Source organism: Amborella trichopoda, chromosome 4 (genome assembly GCF_054954075.1).
Source record: "Amborella trichopoda isolate Santa Cruz 75 chromosome 4, AtrichopodaSantaCruz75HAP2 v2.0, whole genome shotgun sequence".
NCBI classification, from domain to species: domain Eukaryota; kingdom Viridiplantae; phylum Streptophyta; class Magnoliopsida; order Amborellales; family Amborellaceae; genus Amborella; species Amborella trichopoda.
The window spans coordinates 4,174,468-4,198,602 of record NC_142339.1 but is presented as its reverse complement, the minus strand read 5'-3'; the positions used below and the strand labels follow the sequence as shown (position 1 = coordinate 4,198,602).

The 24,135-nt window shown below is 35.3% G+C and overlaps 1 protein-coding gene and 1 long non-coding RNA gene across 3 annotated transcripts; both read right to left on the bottom strand.

Annotated features, from left to right (window-relative positions):
- Positions 1-13,674: 13,674 nt before the first annotated feature.
- On the bottom strand, positions 13,675-22,521 carry LOC110007716 (uncharacterized). 2 transcript variants are annotated; one of them, XR_016053853.1, is made up of 3 exons: positions 21,616-22,157; positions 18,475-18,581; positions 14,204-18,065 (listed from the first exon to the last, which is right to left on the bottom strand). It is a non-coding gene; the product is annotated as an uncharacterized LOC110007716 (long non-coding RNA). The 2 variants fall into 2 exon arrangements; XR_002281825.2 differs by having other exon boundaries at positions 13,675-18,581; positions 21,616-22,521.
- Positions 19,045-21,620, bottom strand: LOC18439309 (uncharacterized). Its single transcript, XM_006849477.4, has one exon. The coding sequence runs from the start codon at positions 21,365-21,367 to the stop codon at positions 19,802-19,804; it is 1,566 nt and encodes a 521-aa protein (XP_006849540.1). The 5' UTR covers positions 21,368-21,620; the 3' UTR covers positions 19,045-19,801.
- Positions 22,522-24,135: the final 1,614 nt, after the last annotated feature.

Sequence of the window (24,135 nt, the reverse complement as noted above, 5' to 3'; positions counted from 1 at the left end):
TCTCTCTCTCTAGGATTTTTCATTTTTCTCTCTCTTGCCCGTGTTTTCTACGGGCAGCAACCAAAGGGCAAGGACCCGGCAGCGCGTGCGCTCTTGCCCCAGACACCATCAAACAACCCAACGCTACATCATCATGCCACGTAGGACTGGTCTACTCATTTATCTGCTTAGGCAGCTAATCAGGAATTTAATCGGCCTCAATTTTTTCTTTTTTATGCTAATTACTCGAGTGTGTCCTTGCATTCTTTGGTTTCGAGATTGAAAGATCGCCGATTTAACTCAGAATATTCTGATTACATCAAACTGATCAGTTCCGGTATGATTACAAAGTTGGGCAACCTAAATTTAAACATGGCCAATGTCCCTTGGTTCTTTCCTTTTTTTTTTTTTTTTTTTTCAGTTTCTTTATTGGGTGCAGTTTTGCATACGGATCCATCCGTAGATGTAGAGGTAAGGTGTACCTTCAAATTTTATCACGGTATATAATTTTGATGTAAAATGTTTTTCGGATTATATCAAAATCTATTTTTATATCTAATTATAAAATTTTAAATTTAAAAAATAGTTAAAATCAAGTAGATCTATAAACATACGAAAATCTTGAAAATGGACGATGTGGATAATATGTTGTAAAATGCACTATTTTTTAGACTTAAAATCTTTTTATTTTCCATAGTCATACATCTCGACGTCGAGATGAACAATCAAATGGTTTTTTAACATGAAAACGACCTTTTCCGATGGATTTTTGAGGGGACAGCCGTAGTTCTACATTATAAGATAGCATCCTTATATAAACTTTTTCGAATCGGCCTCTAATAGGGCCGAATTCTGATTTTTTAAAATACTAGCTTGAAATTGCCAACTAACAAATAAAGCTCAAGACAATTCCTAAAAGTTAAGCCCGATAGTGAATTATATATTGTTTGGTAGTGTTCGTCATAAAGTTAATTAAGAAAAACTTATAGCCAGATTTACATATAAAGTTATCTCTTTGAAAAATAGTTTTACTTTATTCACATCATTTTGTTGAAAACCACATTTTGTTTTGGATAAATTAGCTGGGAATGGCTTAAGAGGTTAAAAAAATTAAATAATACTATATATAACAAAAGATAGATAGCAAACAACTAAAAAACAATTATTATCCAGAATATACTTATTTTAGACCAGTCTATTTCATATGAATTGAATGGTCATCCAAACATCCCTAAGATCAGTTTTTTTTTGTACAATAGGAGATTAAAATCAGCTCTAACCACCAGATTTGAAATTGGACGACTGGGGTGTGGCACCATTCCTGGTCAAAGTATAAGAAAACGTTTTATTGAACTTCAAGAAGAGAACAAGCATTTCAAAAGGCCTGATGGCGGCTAAAAGGTGATTTGCCTCTTTCATGTAGGTCTAAAGTATAAAATTCCATTTGAGTTACATGGTAACTAAGCTACCGATTATTTTTATTACAAATAGGGCACAAATCACTCTTAGTCATCTATTGTTAATTAGGTAGCCATACGTGTTATAATAATAATGATAGTCATTATTAATAATATATAGTCGTAATGATAGTTATAAAGACCTGATAAGACCACCTAGTCCGACAGCTAGGACCGCTATTTGATGTTTTATCTGTCTAATCAAAAGCAAAACTTGGATTTGGTTAAATACTTATTAAAACCGATATTTGATTTGTTTTGGCTAGTTGGACCCGTCAATACTGATCAATCAAATTGCTTAAAAAAAATTAGGCTTTTTAAAAATATTTTATGACTTTAAATTATATTTCTAGTTGTTCTTTACTTGTTGAAACTTGAGTCCAACCACTTCTACTTCGGGCGAACTAGTTTCAATTGGACTACATCTCTCAGTGGTTCAATGACTGATCCGATGTTGACAATGCTTTAAAAAGTGGATCGAAGGGCAGATTGTTCACCCATATATTTGTGTTTCATCACCGCACCAGTGATCTAGATTGGGTGGGGATCAGTGTCTTAAGAACTAATAATAAAATAAATAAGATTAAATAAATAAAAAAATGAGGGATTATAAAAATGGGACATAAAAACATATTACACAAACTTATAAGATGAAAAGAAAAGCGTATAAAAGTGGGGTTTTAAGGCGGAACGGAGTTGGGACCTATACTAATCCAAAACTGGTTTGGTTCCAACCGAATTGAAAATCACCCAAATTTAAAACACTGATCTTGATAACACATGTCATGACTGCCTGATTTCACATTTAATTAGTTAAAATGATAGATGATTGTAACCTTGTCCTAATCACCAATATTTCTAGTGTAGAGTTTTGTCACAATGTGTACCATTCTGTTCAACTTGTCAAAGTTTTAGGTATTCATGGTCACGAGTCTTTCCCAAAGATCGGCGAGTTTTTAGTACTGATCGTCCAATGCCTACTAATAATAAGTGAGATGATGAGGTTGCGAGGCCACGTGTAAAGGCCGAGGGGTAAAAAAGAAATCTCCCTCAAATTATTGTGCTCCTCTTCTTTCCATCATTCCTATGATTGCAAACTAAAATTAACTATTATTTTATTTTAATCTTTAAGATTTTATATTTTAGGATTAAATTAATAATAAATATTTTAATTGACATTTGGTTGTACTTTTTTAATTAAAGGCCAAGAAAAGTAAAATCTATTTTAGAAGCCTCATCGCGCATGCATTCGACCGACTCAAACCCCAAAAACCCTCGTTCACATCACATCATTGCTTATTATTCCTTCACCCAATGATGATAATAATTTCTATAATAATAGAGTAATAGAAATTTCAATCTCTTTTCTTGTCATATGACTGTTGTCCATGATTTTTATTAAAATTGACAACTTACCCTCGACACAATTCTAATTTTTTTTTAAACATTGGATCTATGCAGTGTTTTTAACCTCGATGAATTTTAATTTAACCCACTTTTATAAATTTTTTTACTATAGGCTTCTCCAATGCTTTTGTTACATCCCCTCTAAATCTCCCACTATATGGGTTTTAAAACACTAGATATGTGAGATGGACAAATTGAATTGGTGGATTGGTGAAATACAAATAATAAAAAATAAAAAAAAAGAGATCTATCATTTGGGATTTTTCTTTGATGATTTAAGACAACCAATAAAAAGACATTATAACGGGCGGAGCCCACAGAATGTTGACATGATCCCAAATTTGACATACGATTCGTGATCCAGATTCACATTTTTAAAAATGCTATGGCATATTTTCTTCAAAGCTTTCATTTTTGTTAAGGAGTGACTTGTTCAACGTAAAAAATCTACAAATTGTCCAAAATTCTAAAACTAAAACAAAGATTATATTCTCACATGAGGAACCGGTCCAATCCAGCAATTTAAATTAACAAAATTGTCAATCGAGACTGGATATTTGGAAGGCCTTATAGTCCAAGTTTTTGAAACACTAATGGGTTTGACAAAGAAATGAGCTAAAAGAGGAGAATTGGGTCATTCGAGAGAGAATTTGGGCTTTGAAAACAAGTGCAAGGGCAAGGGCAAGGGCAGTTGAATAATTTAAAGAGAAAGGGGGGTGAGGTTTTAGAGGGAAGAAGATGCATGCATGTAGAGAGAGAGAGAGAGGGGGGGAAGAAGATGCATGCATGTAGAGAGAGAGAGAGAGAGAGAGAGATTTTATTGTTTGTTGTAATGAGTAGATGAGTGGCTTGGGTTTTACGCCTCGTGTGATCAATCATATCTATTGGCGGAGGCAATGATGTGAAAAGGGCAGAGAGGAGCTTAATTTTGTCAGAACCCCAAATCGCATGCCATGAGACAACACAATCGCCTCTGACTTAAGCAATGATGCTTGGAATAATGAGCCAAACCCCTCCCTCCCTCCCTCCCTCCCTTCAAATCACTTGCACACCTCCCAACTTCTCTCTCTCTCTCTCTCTCTCTCTCTACCATGTTACCACTCTCTCTCTCCCCCCTTAAATCACTACTACTAATCATACCAACAATTGCACACCTCCTCATCTCTCTGTCTCTCTCTCTCTCTCTAACCTACTACCCAGTGTTCAAACAACCGATCGGGCCACGGCCCGATCCACTAGATCGGCCGATTAGAGTTTTAGATTTTTTTTTTTTTTAATTACAATTTTAATAAAAATCCCAAAAAATTTAAGAATTCCAAAACCAAATTCCTAAAATATTGTCAAAAGTGTTTGAAATTTACATTTATTGTTTTATTAATAAAAAGCATAACAATATATATTATGAGCATAATTGGGTTTTGGAGAACATAAGTATGCAAATGAAGCAGTACCATTTCAGTGATCAATATATAATTAATGAGTAATGATCCTATGAGACCCTCCTACACCCATGTATGTAGAATCATCATTAAATTTGACACAGATCTCTCCCACACCCATGTGATAATTTTTCTAGAGATATATACCAAATTTAATGATGTTCTACATACATGGGTGTAGGAGCGTCTCATAAGAGCATTACTCATAATTAATATAATATTATATATAATATGTAATCAATATATATTATATAATATAAATTATATTAATAAAATAAATATAAATATATAATATATAAAATATTATGATATAATATTATAAAATAGTATAATATTTCATCTCAAGACTATGTTTTTTTTTTTTTGGTATTTTGAAATTCAATTAAAAATGGGTGTGGTTTGTATAAGGTTGCAACCTTGAACAATCCAATTAAGGCGCACATCCAAATTTTATCATAACATGTAATTTTGGTTTAAATTTTCTTTTAGGATTATCTAAAAATCTATTTTCATCTCTAATTATAAAATTTTATACTAAAAAAATATTTAAAATCAAGTAAATATATAAACATACAAAAATCTTGAAAATGGACGGTCTAGATAATGTGTTGCAAGATGAGAACTCAAAATCTCTTTTTTTTTTTTTTTTTTCATATTCATACATCTTGATGCCGAGATGATCAATTAGAGGGTCTTTCAACATCAAAACAACATTTTTTGATAGATTTTTAAGGTGCATCTTTAATTCTACATTTTAAGGTTGCAACCTTATATAAACTTTTTCTATTAAAAATATAGGCAAAGTATAAAATTGTTCGTCTCTTTGTGACAATTTTGATATATATATATATATATATATATATATATATCATACATGTGTCTATGTGTATGCCTATGTGCCCCTCGGGGGTTAGTGTTGTAGGTATTAGATAAACATCAAATCAGATGAGCAACGAATAAATTTTATATCCCCCGAGTTGAGGGACTTATGGGCTTGGCACCTTGTCACACCCAATCAACGCTGGTGTGTCAGAGTCTATTTGCCCAAGGTGGCAAACCCTGTAGTTAGCAAATAAAAAATTTGCAATAATATATAAAGTTTTAAGAAATAGAAGAATAAGGAAAAGAAAAAAAATGAGAAATATACAAAAAATGTTATACTGACAGCTTTGCAGATTCTGCATTGTGACAATGCACTTATTGGCCAATCTTTAGAACAAATAGCCAATTAGTGGACTAATCGGCTAATTAGTACCGATTAGTCCGATTAGTTGGCTGATTAGTGCACTTAATTTTTTTTTTTTTGCATACATGACCGTTGGAATCGGGCCAGATCTGGATTGGCCAGTGACCGGTCCCAAGTTAGTCGGCTGTTTTTTTAAAAATCGGCCGATCTTTTAAGGGTGCGACTCAAACCTAGTCCCAGATATGGACATGAAAATATAATGTGGAACTCAAACTTGATCCCAGATCTAGACCCGAAAATATAATGTGAGACTCAGACACCGACCCAAACCTGATCGGATCAACCAAAAAATTAAAATATCTATGCATTTAATTATATTTAAATATATTTCATAAATTGGATCCCAAAAAAAATTATCAGACTCGGACTTAGACCTGAATAATGTTCAAGTCCAAGATTTGGACTAGACTCGACCTGCCTAGAAAATCGATTTAGATTGGATGATTGGCAAATTGGATCAACAATCCTACCAAGTGAATCGGTTCATAAAAAATAATAAAAAATAAAAGATGCGGCTAGCTTTGCCAGTTCTTTGATAAAACCAATCGGTTGTGTTAGAGACCTGTTGGATCTGTCAGATAATCGATTGGTTCCTAGCCAAAACACGGCCGATTATAGTGGGAGCCGACGGGTCCCACTGTTTACTACTCTGCTTCAGGAATCCAATCCAAATCGACATTCTTTTAAGGGTGCATCCGTCGGTGTAGAGGTAAGGTCACATTCAAATTTTATCATGGTATATAATTTTGACGTAAAATGTTCTTAGTATTATCTCAAAATCTATTTTTATATCTAATTATAAAATTTTAAATTTAAAAAATGGTTAAAATCAAGTAGATCTATAAACATATGAAAATATTGAAAATGGACGGTGTAGATAATATATTGTAAAATGCACTATTTCTAAGACTTAAAAAATCTTTTTATATTTCATAGTCATATATCTTGATGTCGAGATGATCAATCAAAAGGTTTTTCAACATTAAAACTACTTTTTCGGATGGATTTTTGAGAGGCATCCTAGTTCTACATTATAAGGTAGCATCATTGTATAAGCTTTTTTCTTCTTTTAAACCCTGCTTCGAGAAGGTCCACTTACAAATAGGTCACACTAGCGCACCTCCGCATTGTGTCTCAAGTCTTCAACGAGGAATCTCTATTTTGAGTTTTGACACACACATGCGCTCTTAAATCATCATTGAATGTGTTTTTCCTATACACCATGGAATCTCTATTTTGAGTGTTTTTGACTAAGCTCTAAATTCGTCATTAAACGTGCTTTTCCTGTTCAGGCACGGACTCTCTATTTTGACACAAGCTTTAATCTAAACACTAAATGTATTTTTTTTCTGAATATATTTTTTTTGATATTTTGGCTGGAAAAACTGTGCTTTACCTATAGTTAAAATGGAATTAAAGACGATATGTTGTGGCACCCCTTCAACCTAAATACCAAGCCTTAAGCCCATTCTTGAGCATTTTCCTGTACAATCATAGAATAAGTAAACAACAAGACTCTTAATTTTGCCAAAAGATTTCACACTCCCACAAGAGAAGCTATCCATCTAATCCTTGGGGAAAACTCATGCCAGGAATAATTTATAGAACCTGAATTTTAGAAATGTAATCTTTAAAACCCAGCGACCAATCTCACAAAAAAACAAGAAAAACAAAAAAATTAATTGCACTCTCTATGTGCCAAAAAATATTGACATCCTAACATTGCACATGACGCATTCAATTTTTAGAGTGAACTATTTTAAGAACTTAAAATCTAATATTGTTTTCTTTGAAAATAATCATCTAATGCTGTTTTAGAAGGATCCCAAAAAACCATAACAAAAATCGCTATTTTGCTTGAGGGAAGAGTTGTACAGTTACACACTCATTCACAATGTTTTTTTTTGCCGTTAGATGTGGAATTTGTCAAGTGGAGATAGGCGTTTGATTGGGTTGAGTGTTACTACACATTATCGGATGTGAATTATCAGATTTTACATATAACGGCTAACAGTGATTGTGACCTTGTACTAAATTTAAATGGTCTTATAATATATAATCTCATGCTAGAGACGCCACCTCCCCGAAGCACATCCATGCATGCTCTTCTATGTATGGAAATTTTGTACAAGTGCCTATTGATATTTGACGATTAGGCTATCTAGAATAGCTACTCTCTCTCTAGTTGTATTCATATTCAGCATTTGAGGTTCACTGTTGGAGTAACCAGTACACTCTAATCTGACGTGTCAAAACACGAATCGGTGAGGTGGATCATCCACCTCACATCTCAGTATCAGATCACTAGACTTACAAGCTAGCCGACTCGATTTAAATTGCTGAACTAGGAAAATATTGAAAAATAAAGTAAAACTTAAAATAGGAGTTCATGGGGTAGGGATCTAGGGGAAAGATAAATAGTTGAAAGAAAAACAAAAAATAAATAGTTGAAAGAAAAACAAAAAATGTATAAAAGAGGGGATATTAGGGGGAACCAGGACCGATATCTTTCTAGAACAGGTTTGGTCCCTAGCCAACTCCCATTTCAGATAGACAATTCCTGATTCGAATCACCGGTTTTTAAAACATTGCTCTAATTCCTCCCCCCCCCCCCCCCCCCCTCTCTCTTTCCCCCCCCCTCTCTCTCTCTTTGCGTGGATGTATTCATATCATACTAAGCATTGCTTCATATTTTATACATTCATTTATCATCTTTTACAGTCTCTCCCTGGCTATATACACTACAAATCTCTCTCTCTCTTTCTCATGATTGTGCACATGAAGCAAAGGGTACAATGAATCAATGATGAACCCCAAAACTCTTATAATAAGAGCATGCATCTTCATTCTTTGGGGCCCACAAACACTCCATCATCCTTTCCATGCTCCATAACATAATCATAACAATAATATTAGTATGCATTGTGGGTAGGAGACATCTCTCTATTTCTCTCTCATATAATAATGAGCCCATATATCATATGATCAGAGAATGCATCCTCATTCCTTGGCCTCTTTATCATTCTCCATCATTCTTTGCATGTTTGGTTTCATATTATCCCTAGCCAAAAAGACAACAATAATGGTAGGATTAAGAGGATTTCTGGAGCATACTGTACATTTATTCCCCCAAGTAAATCCCGATATGGAAGTACTTCTTGAACCTTTAATTTTGAGGATATTCTCCTTTACCTAGTGACAAACTTTAAAAAGGAAATGAAATATTGACGTGAACTCGCTATTGGCTTTAAAAATAGTGTGCCAAAATTGGATGTAGACCATCTAATTTTTTTGACAGCCAAATCCAATGGTTAAGGAACTCAAATTTTAATTTTTCTTTTAATAATCATCTGATTCCTAAGTGGATATCAAAATGTTAGATCTAAAAAATCCCCCTAAGAAATTTTACACCTTCAGGGTGCAACTTCACAGTATGATCTAGCAGGAGTATAGTACACGCTCTGATGCCAACTAGAAAATAAGTTGGGGTACATAATAGCTGTGGGAATAACGTTTTTAAAACTAGAATTAGATCAGTCCAAATTGTTGATCCTGGTTGGATTGGACATACTCTCAACTGGTGTGGAATTGGTCTAAAAAATTCAAATAATACTTTTAAATTCAACAAATAAAACATTAATAATTAATTAAAAATAAAACGGTGGGAACCGGGTGATATAACCAATCTAGATCACTTGGTGATATAACCTCTCATGGTTCTTTTATTGCATTGGGCAAGTCTATCAAAATTGGATCAAATCCTAGCTCTGGATAGGAATCATGTGAATTCCCTCTGATTCCCAATTAGCATTTAAAGAGACAGATAGGTGACTTCGATCCTCCAGTTGGAAAACCGGCTTGGATCGACAGTTTGGATCGGTGATCTAGCTGAGTGAACTGGACAAAAAAAAAAGTTAAAAAAAAAATCAGAGAACAATTTTTTTAAAATTATTAAAAAATAAAAGGGAGACCGGTGATCAAACAGATTTCGACTTGGACATTATGATTATGAAAAAAAAATTAGGATTTCAAACTCTAAAAATAGTATATATGGTAAAAAATGATCTACACCGTCCATTTTGTTTTAAAAATAATTTTTCAAAGATTCGTAAGATCTATGCCATTTTTTGAGTTTCAAATTTTATTGTCAGTGTTGGAAAATGATCTTAGAGCCATTATAGAAATTTCCATCACTTAAAGTATTTTCCGGATGATGATTTGAGGTGAGGCTTTAATTTGTTTTCATAAAACTTGGGCCTTATACAAGGCTCATCCATAATAAGATATGCATTCTTTTGAAATATTTGTATATAAAAGGTAATCTTGAATTTTTTTGAATATTATGAATCATCATTTGGCTTTTTTCCAATTAATTGGGTCAGCTACATGAATCTTAATTCTCCATTCTGCTCTATTAAAGATCATATCATCAGTGAGGCCATAAATCTTTATATCTTTACGAACTACTTCCAACTATGTTTTTTTGGGCCTACCCATTGCCCTTTTCAGTCCTTCCACTTGAATTAATTCGCACATCGTAACGGGTGATGTACTTAGTCGGTGCCACACTTGACCAGCCCACTTAAGTATACTCTCTCTCATTTTATCGCTTATACTCTCTCTCATTTTATCGCCTATTAGTGTCACTATTAAATTCTCCCAAATAGATTCATTACGAATTCTATCCCTTTTTGTCTTGCTACTTATCTATCTCAACATCATCATCTCCGCTATACTCATTCTATGAGTATATTGTTTTTTGTCCTTCCAACATTCCGCCCCTTAGAGCAAAGATGGTCTCACTACTATCCTATAGAACTTGCCTTTCAGCCTCATTGGTATGAGGCGAAATCATAGAATTTGAGTTACACATCTCCACGTCACCCACTCAGCTCTAATTTGGTGTACGACATCTTCCTCGATCTCTCTATTTTTCTAGATTATCGATCCAAGATAATAGATAAAATTCAAAATTTTTACTTTTGAATATTACGGATAAAATTCAAATTTTCCAATATTCTTAATATTTCATTGATTTTTTAACCAAATAGAATATTTCAATGATACATTTGAAGCAAGAAGCTATTTTTCAAAATCATGGGGTCCGAATGGTTTCACTTTGGTTGAAAGCTAAAGCAAAAAAACTTCAGCCCATTGAAAAGAAGAGAAATGAATACAATAATGTTTGGTTGCTTATACAGTGATGTTGGTCCTTATCTACAATAATACAAATCTCTCGCTCTCAGAATGTTAATAAGATTCCATTGAAATTATGAATGTACATCAAGGAAAACTAAAAATGAAGAAGAGAAAAAAAAGAAAAAAAGGAAGCTGAGTATATTTCTTTCGCTAAACCATCAACATCGCCATTTCATTCCCTCATGACATGATTGAAGCACACTTCTTTTTCTTGGAGACCCAAAAGAATCTAATTTATAATTTAACTCCAAGGTCATGGTATCTTCTCTGGAGTCTTACACCAATTTATAACATTCGCCGAATTTCGTTCAATAATGAGCTTAGAATACAGTGTACAAAATTTGATCACGCCAAATTTTAGTGCCCATAGTTCAGCCTCACTTGCAGCACATGGATGATATGTCTATATGGTTTTTCCATTACTGCCTCGCAGTAGACCTCCATATCCTGCAATCTATCCCTCATTTCTCACACTACCATCGAAATTAAGTTTAACCTGGATCTCATTTCTCACCTCTCTCTCTCTACAAAATAATTGATGTTTAATTGGCCCTTGAGACACAGCCCTGGTCGCTTGACCAGCATGAGAAGACTCCCGAAGTGTCCTTCACTGTAGAGGCAACATAAAACCCCATCTAGGTTATGAAATTAAGAATTTCTAAGGATACCTTATGGCGCTTATTTTCTTTATAGATCGCTTTCTTTAGGAAAACATTTATATAAGGTTGCAACATTAAAATGTAGAATTAAAATACATCTTAAAAATCGATTGTAAAAGATTGTTTTGAAGTTGGAAAACCTCTAATTGATCATTTTGGCATTGAGATATATACATATATTAAAAAAAAAAAAAACATTTCGAGTTCCAAAAATAGTTCATCTTGTTACACATTTTTTGAACCGTCCATTTTCAATATTTTCATGTCTTTATAGATCTACTTGATTTGAACCATTTTTTGAATCTAAATTTTTTTCTATTAGAGATGAAAATAAACTCTCAGGTCATTTCAAGAATTTTTTAACACCAAAATTACATCTTATGATAAAATTTAGTGGAGCACTTATTTTGATTGTTTAAAGTTGCAACCTTATGCAAACCACACTTTGAATTTAAGTGCAAGAAAAAATTGATAATCTATATGAGGTTCTATGTTGGAAAGAAATATTTAATTTTTTTGTTTTTTTTGTTTTTGGTGGGATTTGGATAAAAGATTTCATGCATATACAAACAACGAGTTACGACTTCCACATTAAAAAAAAAAACGGAAGTAGAAGAAAGTCAAGAAAATAAAAACATTAGGGAGTTGTGATTTTTCTTGATATAACTCTTAGGAGGTGGTGTAGATCCTAGCAAAGGGAAAATCTCATTTAAGGTGGCTTGTAGTAATAAATCGTTTTTATCGTCAATTTCTTGGTGAGAGTTCCTTTGGATATTTCCAATTAACTGCCTCTCCTTTTTTTGTTTACATATAAGTATTGCACATGATATGGACCTGCTTTGATGAATTAAATCAAAATCCATAAATTCTTTCAACCCAATTAAAAAAACCTTATATAAACTTCAATTCCTACCATATGCGCTTCTAAAGACACCTAAGTCTTACACATAAAACATTAGGAGAATTTACCTAATATAGAATTTGCATGCAAAAGACCACCTGCCTAGGAATGGGCTCAAAGCAAGTAGTCAAGGACACCAAAATATGACATCTTGAGTTCCATCTTGTTATTGGACAAAAACTAAAAAAAAAAAAAGACAACCCCTATACCAAAAAACTATCAATGTTGATTTGATAGTTAAGAGTGCGCCAAAATTATGATAAAAGATTAGAGCCAAGTATGTCTGTCAAGTTATACTTAATGTTAATTACTTTCCAACTATCAAATTAAGATCAAACAATTGTCTCTAAACATGTATAAACTACGGACCATGAAACGCTATTCCAATATACATACTATTATATGTTTTAGCTCGTGCGAATTTGGATTAAGTAAATTTAGGTTACAAATTTAAAACAAAGCAAATCGATTGAGTACTATACTTCATACGAGTATAGTAGTTGGATACTCAAATCCAACATCTATTTGAATAATTTTCTCGCTGTCCTGTGAATAAAAGCATGTTGTTCCAAACGGACTCCAAATTTCTTATCGTAGTTTATATTTATTCATGAGCGGTGGAGTTGAATACCCAATTTCTTATCGTAGTTTATACTTATTCATGAGCAATAGAGTTGAGTACTACCGGTCATTGACAATGAAAGTGAATAATACTTCACCACTTGCCTGTGAATAAATAAAGTAGGTGGGTTCTGAATCTTATTACCTTATCCAATACTTTTAATATTTTCCGACAACACAAATTATTTATTTATTTACTTAATTTTAGCCTAAATGGCATATTGGTGCCAAAAGGATTCATATATTACTTTCGAAAGTGTTCAAATAGTTCCCATTATTAAAGGGAAAATTATCAAAACACCCATATATGAGATGAACCATTTAACATTGTATCCCTATTGTTTTATTTCATTTCAAAATACCCATAAAAAAGATAAATGATCAAGAGTTAGTATTGTCTCAAAAGTGTAAAATGATACACAGGGCATCTCTCGGGTATTTTGATCAATTTCCCCTCTTTTAATCCGAGGACAGGAAATAGTTGCCAATTTGTAATCATGCCATATTTCAGTTAGCCATCTAAAAAGAACAGAATGCAAACCAGACACATGCTCTCACATTATCATATACTTTTTAATGGATTTCAGTGGACTACAGATTTTATTGGTGGCAAATAAGAGAGGATCATACTTGGCAAATATAAATATATATTCCACATTTTCCCGATAAATCAGCAAAGATGGACTCCTTAACCGATTATAGGAATGAAACGCAGAACGTCATGTTGTAACACCCTGCTCCCATGACCACCTACTCCTTGAATCCATTCCCCAAAATATATTTATTCAACAGAAATATTAAATATACATTATTGGCAATATGTTGTTCATTTCTTCCATATGATATCCATCTCATGTGCAAGTCTCATTGCCATAAAATCAAACAGAAAGATTAAAATAAAACATAACTACAAGCTTTCACTTGAATTGATCTATTTACCATGGGTGTCTAAGAATGAGAAGACATATAAAGGAGACGGTTTTGTTGCATTGTCTGATGCAAGAGACCCATATTATCATTTCTAAAAATATCAAAATCGTAGCATTGTACCGTTCGGGTGGCTTGTACCGTCTCCCCACCTTCTCCTGTGCTTTCGGACATAGATGACCCCAAAACCAACATGATTGTTCAAATTCTCCATTGGATAATAGTATACTTCTTCAAATAATTATACCATAATGACTCAGTGTTTAGTAGTTCCTACACAAAATAAACCTAAGAGAGAGACTCGGTATCAGTTCAACAGAGTTTTAAGTCGAGAAAGCCATTAAACTAGAAAGAGAACTCAAAATCAGAAGAAAAAACAAGAAGCCTGCATTAATTATCGAAATGTAACCAACTAAGCCAAGACTGAAATTGATGGAAGACGGATTCAGCAAGCACTAGATTAACTAGACAAACAGGTACAATGCATCCCAGAAGAAACACTCAACAAATTCAATCTGATAACCAGGCGACATGGACACTGGCTTCATACGTATGAGAATCGATTGTTTATGCGCACCAGCTAATCACCGCCATTCTTATAGTTCTTATGGTGGCAGTGAGTGTTTGTAGTAAAGAAGCTTCTATCCAAAACCTGTGTGACCGCCAATGTACCAACTGTTAAAATTTAAAACAAAACGAGGCCAAAAAAAAACAAAACAAACAACATTCTAGGACAAGTGAAATGCGACAGGAAAACACATATGCCAAAGTAATTTGGATGGCAAAATGTGGAACCAACCAACCTTGTTAATGAGGAAAATCCTAAATTTTTTTAAAGCATAACCTTCATAAATTCTTACAGATACATCCCAATGGCCTTTGAATCCATTGGTTGCCTTGTAAAACTTCGGTGAAGGAAGTAGCACAAGGCTGAAGTAAAACTACCTCATCTCAAAAATTAAATTCAAACTACAAGAACAAATGAGAGTTGATACATATCAAGCTCAAATTCACATACTGGGACTCCAATTCAGGTTCACAAACACTGTTACTGTAACACTGGCTGCTTGGGTTTCACCAGTCAATAGCTGGTGTGCACTAAACGAATTTCTTTCAGTTGACCTGAATATTCTAAATAATGGAATTCTAAGCAAGGAAAATTCATAGTTTTTTTTTTTTTTGAAATGTAAGCAAGGGAAATTCACAGTTGTTGATGGAAATTATTTGACAATAATTAAACAATCAACGTAGATGTCAATATGAGATGAAGCCCATTCAAGTAGGTTGACTATAAAATGAGGAAAATGTTGACAAGAACGTAATAACAGGGTGAAAACTTAAGTCTTCGAAGAATTGAATGATCATATTGAAGTTTGACAACGCAGGAAAGAATCTTAACGTCTTCATTGTGTGCAGCAAACCATGTTCCCTTTCAAACTTCGATATATAAACCTCACGACACATGAAACTAGCGAACACCAGTGCAACTTTATGATGGAGTGGCACACAATGTTAAAATAAGTACTTCACGGCTAGCACATAAAACCCTGCATAAATGAAATCATTTCAAGCCATGGCAATGGAATTGACCTAGATAGCACACAGATTAAGAATGTTTACCAGTAAACAATGAATTCGTTCGATAATGGCAGTCCTAAATTTTTTCAATTCCTGATAGAAATTGAGGCAAAGATATTTTCCATATGAAAATAATATTTTCTCATCACCCATCTAAGCATTTTACCAATGCAAATTTATAAAAGGATGCCGATATGATGTTGGGATGTTCAAAAGTGACCAAATACATTCGGAGAATATAAATGGAGAAAAAATACACAACGCTGGACAAGAGCAAATAAACAGGGGGGTGATGCTTTCATCTCTGTCTATGCTTACACAAAAAGTTACAAAGTACTATGGGTCTTTCAAGACAAATTCTTGGCTCTCTTGGTTGAAGGGTAGCTTCTCTAAGAGTCCATGTTGAAGGAACTACTCAAGGATAAGAATAACTGAAGTCAGTAATCATTTCTGTAAATCTCAGGTCTAAGGAGCTATCTCTAAGATCTAATTCTCTCAGGTCAGAAGCACCTGCTTCGACTAGTAGTTCTCAAACAGCAACAGAAAAACCAGAAAGGAAGATCCACTATAATGAGGCAGAATCCCTCCCTCCCCCTGCTGGTCCATGGGTTCTAGTGAGTCATCAAGATTCCAGGGTCTGACCAGGTAATGGAATTATCAGTCACAAATGCTCCATAATTTTAGAGGTGACCACAACTATTAAGGGGAGAGTGGAGGTTTTGTCAGCTATGTAGACCTAAGACCCTGTTTGTGGAACTTGGCGACCTTTTGAAATGAGCTTTGAACACCCCACCCAACCCCCTTCTCCCTCTCTCTAATGACATTGAAAGTCCATGAACAAGAGGCAATGACTTAAGGTTAAAAAGCAATGTTACATGGAGAACACGGCAGGTTGTCTTGGATTAAGCTGCACATAAGGTGGTGTATCCGACACATGTGCATACAAGTCCACACAGCATCTACGTGTTGATATGCATAATTTATTTTTTAACCTCTCTCTAACTAATAAAAAATTATTTGCAAAAAATAAAATATGCATCTCCAGATCATAGATATGCATCCAGTATTTTAGACACAGGCCCAGAATTTGAGAAGTGCTACGGTCACAAATACGTGTCCAGAAATTTAGACATGCCTGTCCAGTACAATGATACACAGGTATATTTGACACGCAAGAGTCGTATGTCTGACAGGAAAATCTTTAAGACACATTACAGACACACATGAGCTGTTGCAGTGGTGTGTCTTGTCAAAATGTTATCTCTGAGCCATGTCCATGTTAGACAAGTAAAAAACATGCCTGAAATGAGTCTCATATACTTACAAGTTAGAAGAGAAGATTTTGAGAGGTGGGGAGGAAGCTTGAATTTTCTTTCAAAAGGACAGAGGAGGTTAAGTATCTCTTTCGCTTATTGGATTCAAGAAAGGGCACTAAGTAGGTGAAGTGTGACAGAAAGGTTGGTAAAAGAAAGGGGATCAGGGAAATGAAGAACATAGTTTATCATACTAACTACAGTAAATAGGCAGCCGAGAGATTGAAGAAAGATGAGAAGCAGCATGGCACGTGTTACAACAAGCAGCTTTTCAAATGGAACTCTAACATCTGCTCCTCTAAATTCTTGTCAGACAGCCTTGTCACTCTCTAAGTATAACCTCTATCTTGCTGTACCTTCAGGTGCTGCTTCATACTCACTTCCAACTAAAACAAACGAGTAGTGTAAGTAATGGTCAAACAGATTCTTCTACTAATTTAATGATACTTCGAAATCAGAGGATCAATAAAACAAGACTACATAATAAGCCCCCTAAGAAAAAAATGAAGATCATATAATTATCAAAGAAAAAAAAAAAGATTATACAATGAGTTTGCCAATTATTATAAAATAGTCTTAATTTAGGGGTCCGGCTAGGTCACTTGCAATTTTACTGGTCCACCCACTATTTTTGATTCAGCCACCTAAAACTTCAGTCTCAGGGATCAACTGGGTTTCCCGGTTCAGTTGCCCACTGAGCTGAGTGGAATATCAAAAAATTAAGTAGCTGAATCATTTAAATGACACATAGTAAATGAAATTTATACGTTATTATTAGGTGAGTATATGGTGAAGCCGAGCAACCATATAAACACATAAGCCACATTGCCACACATCTTATAACATCTATCTGGATGCGTGACGACAACCAAAAACTCCAAAGTACATTAAAATCTTCCTAGAAACTTCAAATCCCCTAAATCTAACCTCCATTGAAATGGATATATCAGATATGAGTTTGGGGGAAGATGGAGGGTGTTTAGAGCTCCAAATCTAAATTTTCTTTATCTGTGTTTCCTTTTTAATTTGCAGGAGATTGCTATTTGGAGGAAGAAGAAATATTTTCATTCAAAAAAATGGTGAATAAGGTTAGGCTACAAGGTTGTTTTGGTGCAGCAACATTTTCTTTTTTGTTAAAAAGTGGTGCAGCCACATTTTCCATTATTTTAATAGCATATATATGTTAAACTCCATTTAATTTATTCATAATATTTCATGCATTTCTTTTTAACAATTACTATATGCTGCCAGTTCCCCACTACCCACCTTAATGTGCATCGGTTTGTCCCAAGCAGGGCATCCCCCAAAATACTTCGCCCCCCCCGGCTTTTTAATTACCCTGATCATTGATACACAATAGCATATATTTCAAAAAATTATTATTCTGTACAAATGGCCTCTCATCATGCATTGTAAACAATGAGACACTTCAGCCATGAAGCGCCAAATTGATGGTAGAAAAGTGCAGTGTCAGAAACCAAGACCACAAACCCCATTGTAACCTGAATAAATTACTTGATATGTTTTGGAAATTGGAATAAATAGAAAGGAATTTGTTTGAATATTCAAAAATAGAAATCTGGTTCAATTGAAGGATATGGACAAATCAAATGACGTGACGAAGGGAATGAGTCGAATGAATTGGATGACCACCCATATACCTATATGAATCAATTAGGATGACGAATAAAACTGCATTACCATTAGCAAGATGGGATAGATGATAAGTGAAAAGTGCAACAGCATACCAAAACTAGTAGCATAAGCTGTCCAAACCTAAAGCTTTGAAGGAGATATCACACCTTTGCAGTCGTGCATATCAAGAAACGATTGATTCTCATGAACTACAATAAACCTGCAAAAAAAAATTGAAACCAAGAGATAGCAAGAACAGCTAGGCATAGAGTAAAAGATGCTTTCAGCATTTAAAGGATTAGAAAAAACCAAGATATCAAAATTAATCCAATATTTACAGAAAAAGCTAATAAGTGGAGGGTGTATTTAGCACGCTGTTACGTCAATATGCATGCCAGGTGTCCCCTGCTCTTCAGTAGCGAAGAGTACACAACCGTATAGAATGATATATTTTACCAGAAATATGTAATACCAACTGGCAGAATAAGAATTCACTACACCAAAGTAGAGAGAAAACAGGATAATAAACTCAAGATACTCTTCTAGCATTTCTCCCTTACAAGACAATTGGATGGAACACGTAAGCATCTAGACAGAAGTGACCGTGCAATCATGAAAATGCTTGTTTTCATGTCACTGGTATAGTAAACAAAGTGGTAGGCAACAGAAGAGCGATACACAGATTGTGAAAGTTCCAAAGCATAGCATTTTATTCATAAGATGGTGTGCACTTCCCTCCATGTATTACAAATACAAAGAGTGACTTAGGCATTACAGATACCTAAAGTGAGAAGAAAACCTATAAGAATAACAGAAAGAAAAAAAAGAAACAAAGAGTCGACAAAAGTCAGCTGGCAATGCTAGCCAAGACTGCAAACAAGGACCGAGTAATATAAAAACTGGACTGAGTAATATAAAAACCTCTATGTAAACAACATCAAATGAAGGTTGGCACCAAATGAAAAGGCCTGCAAAGTGCACACCGGTGTACAAATGAGGAAAAATGAAAAGAAGAAAAAACAAAGAACACAAAAAAAACACATACTTGATTTCATAAGGGGCATGGCCAATATTAACTTGACAAGCATGCCCATCCATATCCAGTATGCAATAAATGATAGAGATACCACGGTCTCCTATATATGACAGCTACAGATATATATGACAGCTACAGATACAGAGGTTACGATGGAAAAGTATCCCATGAACGAGCAAAATTTTCCTCCTGTGAAAGACCAACATGTCTACCCCATTCCAAATTCAGATGAAGGCCGAAATAAAGCAAACTGATCATATTTTCTAGTCTGGCCTCCTGCTTCCATAAACATTCATATGCTACTCCTTCAAAGGGGGTAGAAGACATAAACCTCTGGTTTTCTACCGTTCAATCCTTGAAAACCTTTTCTTCTTACTTTATCATTGTCAAAGTTTGGAAGTATTCTAATTCAGTCTTCTCCTTTTAGGTGCACGGGAGGTACCCCCATCTGCATCTATAGAATGAGAAGCCCCAATCCTTCTCCTTCTTGGAGGATCTGAAGACCCAATAGACTCTGGCTCCAAACCAGGTTCAATTACTGAACTTCCTAACTCTATCACTGCAGCTGTGCTAGAAACTGAAGTTCGATCCTCAAAACCTCCATTACCCTGAGGCCCTTGATTATTCAAACTCGTAGATTGCGTATTGTTCAAATTGAACCCAGGTTGGGAACTAGCATCATTTGAACCAATCCTATCATTTGAACCAATCCTATGGATAACACCTTCCAAAGAGTTCAAACTCGCTCTCATAGCCATAGCATTCTCTGTTCTCTGAAGCCTTTGTAAAGAGAGAAGTCCAATGCCACCCCAACGATGGCCACCTCCTGAGCCCCCATCAACCCCATTATTTCCATCCATACCCCTAGCACGGGCTCTTGGGTTTTGCCCTAAATCCCCTGAATTTCGAGAATTAACTGGCCTTACAAGTCGATCCCTTTCTAAGTGAGTTCTCTGCAATCTCTGTGCAATTCTAAACCTCGTCAAAATATGTTCATTATGAGAATGAATTCCGCCAAATGGTTCCACCCCATTGTCAACAACATCAAGAACATGGTTGTGTTCCTCTTGTATAGCCCCCCCAATAAAAGCTGGTTCCCCGATACTGGTATGCCTCCTTCTTAGCCTATAAAAATCCCCAATTCTCCAATCTGGCCTTCTAAGCCTCTGCCTCAAGCTCTCGATTCGACAAGCATGGGGTCGAGGAGGTATGTTTAGCTCTGTTTCCTCTTCTGTTTCACCTTTTTTTGTGGATTCAGATTTCCTGGTTTTTTCGCTGCCACGTCCATAAATTGGAGTTAGGTTCATCTCTGTAACTTCCCCTTTACAAACTGGGCATTCCTTCGTGTTTGAATGGACATGAAGCCATTGGTAAAGGCATGGCCAGCAAAACAAATGGCCACAAGAGGTAACGACTGGTTCTTCAGCCAAGTCTAAACAGATGTTACAGTCGAAATGTGAACTCGATTGCTCCTTTTTCTCATCTTCTTCCTCTGCTAAAGCCTCAGCAACCAAATTCACTCCACCCCCTTTAGGTAACATCGTCGACTCTGCAACCCTCTCCATACCAAATCCTAGTCCATTGTCAAATCCCAATCCATTATCTATCTCTTCGGTTTGGACTAGGTCAACCAGAGGAGAAGCTCTTTGACCCAATATCCTCCTCCATCTGTTGCTATACTGAAGAGACCTTGGTGGTTCTTGAGCTTCAGAGCTCACTAGAGGCTCTGCTAATGGCTCTGGTTCATCGAGATCAATAACTGGTTCGCTAGTTTCTACAGAGGAACGAATAATGTTGCTGAGAATTGAGGATCCACGAGACTGGTATAAGGACTGCAAAAACAGGTCAGGGTTTGAGCTTCCAGGCCAATCATGGAGATCCAACCCTAACCCTAGCCCTAGGTCAAAACCAGGAGGGGGTTCAAGATTCAGGTCAAGCTCCATTCTCTGATCCTCACTATTCCTTTCCATCTCAGAAAATCCTAATCCGAAACCCTATAAATTATTAACAAGAAGGCAGTTTCATAGCCAAAATGGAGAAAAGATGAAAGCCATCATTCATTAACAAGCCAAAATCACTGCCCAAAACGGATTTTCATCGATCGAAAAATAACAAATCTAGGGTTTCTATGCTCTAATTAATCGCACTTTCCAGAGATTTTTCTCAGTGGAAATACCAAAGAAACTCGCATCAGAGAACAAAAAAGTCAGAGACTTACCAGTCACAATTGAATGAAGCTCGCGAAGAGGGAAGTGAACTTCTCTAATCTGAGACGACCTAGAAAATATCAAATCAGAAATTTCCTTTCCCCAATTTTAGGAAAATTTCCTTTCCCCAATTTTACAAAAATTTCCTTTCCCCAATTCTACGATACGTTGGTGAGGAAAAGCTCCTTGGATCGATGAGAGAGAGAGAGAGAGACGTGCGAAACTCGTTGGACTGGATTGAGAAAAGAAGAGAGAGAAACAGAAAACGGAAAATGGTAAATTTAAAGGGGAAAGCGTGGGCAGACAGCAGGTCAGAGAGAGACAGTAGAGAGAGAAAACCTGTTGCCACTACAAGGAGGGAAGGAGAGAGAGAGAGACGCAAGTGTCCGAAATAGAGAGGAGAGTAGAGAGAGAACTCGTTGGATTCCTACAAGTGAAGAAGAGAGAGAGAGAAACGTAAATGGTCGGAAATGGAGGTGAAATAGACGCATGGTGCGCGAAGAGGAGGGAGAATTGATGAGAAAGCGTTAGAGAGAGGGAGTGGGGGTGGGGTTAGAGAGTGAGAGAGCAGCGGGTGTTACGCGTCAACAAGGGCGGCGGCATGGACCCGCCGAACGGCAGTTCACACGTGCTGCGCCTGTTTCGCGCGCATATTTTTATCGCCCCCAATTTTCCGAAAACGCCCCTAATATGAAAGTATATTTCATTTGTACCCTGCCGATTTGGACCTTAGTCGGCACGTTATACGTTGGCGCCTGTGTTTTAAGAAGGGAAAAGGTGTCTTAACAACGGAAAAAGTTTCGGAGAGCGAATGCATGTGCACCATACTGTATCCTTACTCCCTCGGGCCGAAGATGAACTCGGGAAGATTTTTTGATCCAAAATTTTGAGAACTACCTAAAAGTTACTAGATGATTATATTCAAGAGAAAAAAACTACAGTTTTGAGTTTTTTAATGCTTGGATGTCATTCTACAAAATTACACGATTTCTATTCAATTGATGATATTATTTTTCTTAATCCAGTAGAGAATGCATATTGATTTTTTGTTTTAATATAACAAAAAGAGGTAACGTCCCTAAAATATTTTTAGATTAGATTTTGCATGTGGTAGTAAATGAACAATATGCTCCCATGAGTGCATAATATATTTTGTCAAATTTATATTAGGCATCAGCCTTAAAACGGTACAGTGTGATGCACCTCATAAGTTCCTAAGGTTATTCGGGCTTTGGAAAGCCTCTAATTTATACTTCAAATTTTATAGCTAGGGGACTGGCCATCACAAGGGTTTGCAACACTAAGGGGCCGTTTGAATACCTGAAAATATATCGTTCGTGAAATATGTTACTGGTGTAATATATTATCTGTATACATGGCTATTGTTTTGCTTTGTTGAGAAGAAATATGAGAAATGCATTACCAACGTTTTACTAGCACTTGCCTGTAAATTATCAGTTCTTTCTTTTTTTGTTACAAAATTCTACGAAATTAAAGTCATAATCACATCATTCTAATAATAACATCATCACCATTTCAAAATTTTTTTTAATAATAATTTGTACTATTCTATAGTCTTTATCACACAAATTTTTACTTATTTTGCATGCCTTTGGTATTTACATGGAATCACTTGTCTTCTAACATGATTAGACTTTGGTTTCAACATCATAAGTCTTGGAATAATATAATTGGAATAACTTGTTTTTATTGTCATAAGCCTTATTTTTATTTATTTTTTATAGAAGTCTTTAAATTCTATAAAAATCTTTATGGTACAGGTTAAAAAATAGAAAGAAGTTTAATGAGTAAACTAGAAGGTTTAGTAATTGCAGTAGAAAATTTTGAAGTATTGGAGAAAATTAAAGAGGTATTTTATTTTAATTGAGCTTTTACTAATCTCATGTTGGGTGAAACTTTTTATTATAATTGTGTTATGTAATTCTTATGTTAAGGGGTTTAAAAAAAAGTACAGATAAGAAGTATGGGCTTAAAGAGAAAGGAAGCACGTATTGCAAACCAATTATTAAGGTTGAAGAGAGAGATGGAACACATATTGCAAACTAATTATTAAGGTTCAAGAGAGAGACGGAACAGCTTATGCAAACTAGTTATTAGGGTTGAAGAGAGAGGGAACAGGCTTAGAGAGGTTGAGGGAGCAAACCGACTAAGAGGGTTTGACATTTTATTAGGGTGGGATAAGGTTCAAGAGAGAGGGGACGGGCTTAGAGAGAGCGAGCAGACCGAGGGTTGATAGTTTGTTAAGGCGGGACAAGGCAGAGAGAAGCACGCTAAATATTTTTAAAAATTTTCCGTCGAGGGCGTAATAGATTTTTCACCTAACACCGGTGTTTCATGATTTTTTAGGAAATCTCGGGTAATCTCTTTCCATTTCTTTATTATAAAGTGTACCAAAAGGTGGAAATGTCATCATCTTTCATCGTAATCGATTGTCAACGTAATAGATTTATAGGTACCCAAATGGCCCCTAAATCCGCATCTTTCGATAAGGTTTGAGATGTGTTTTACTT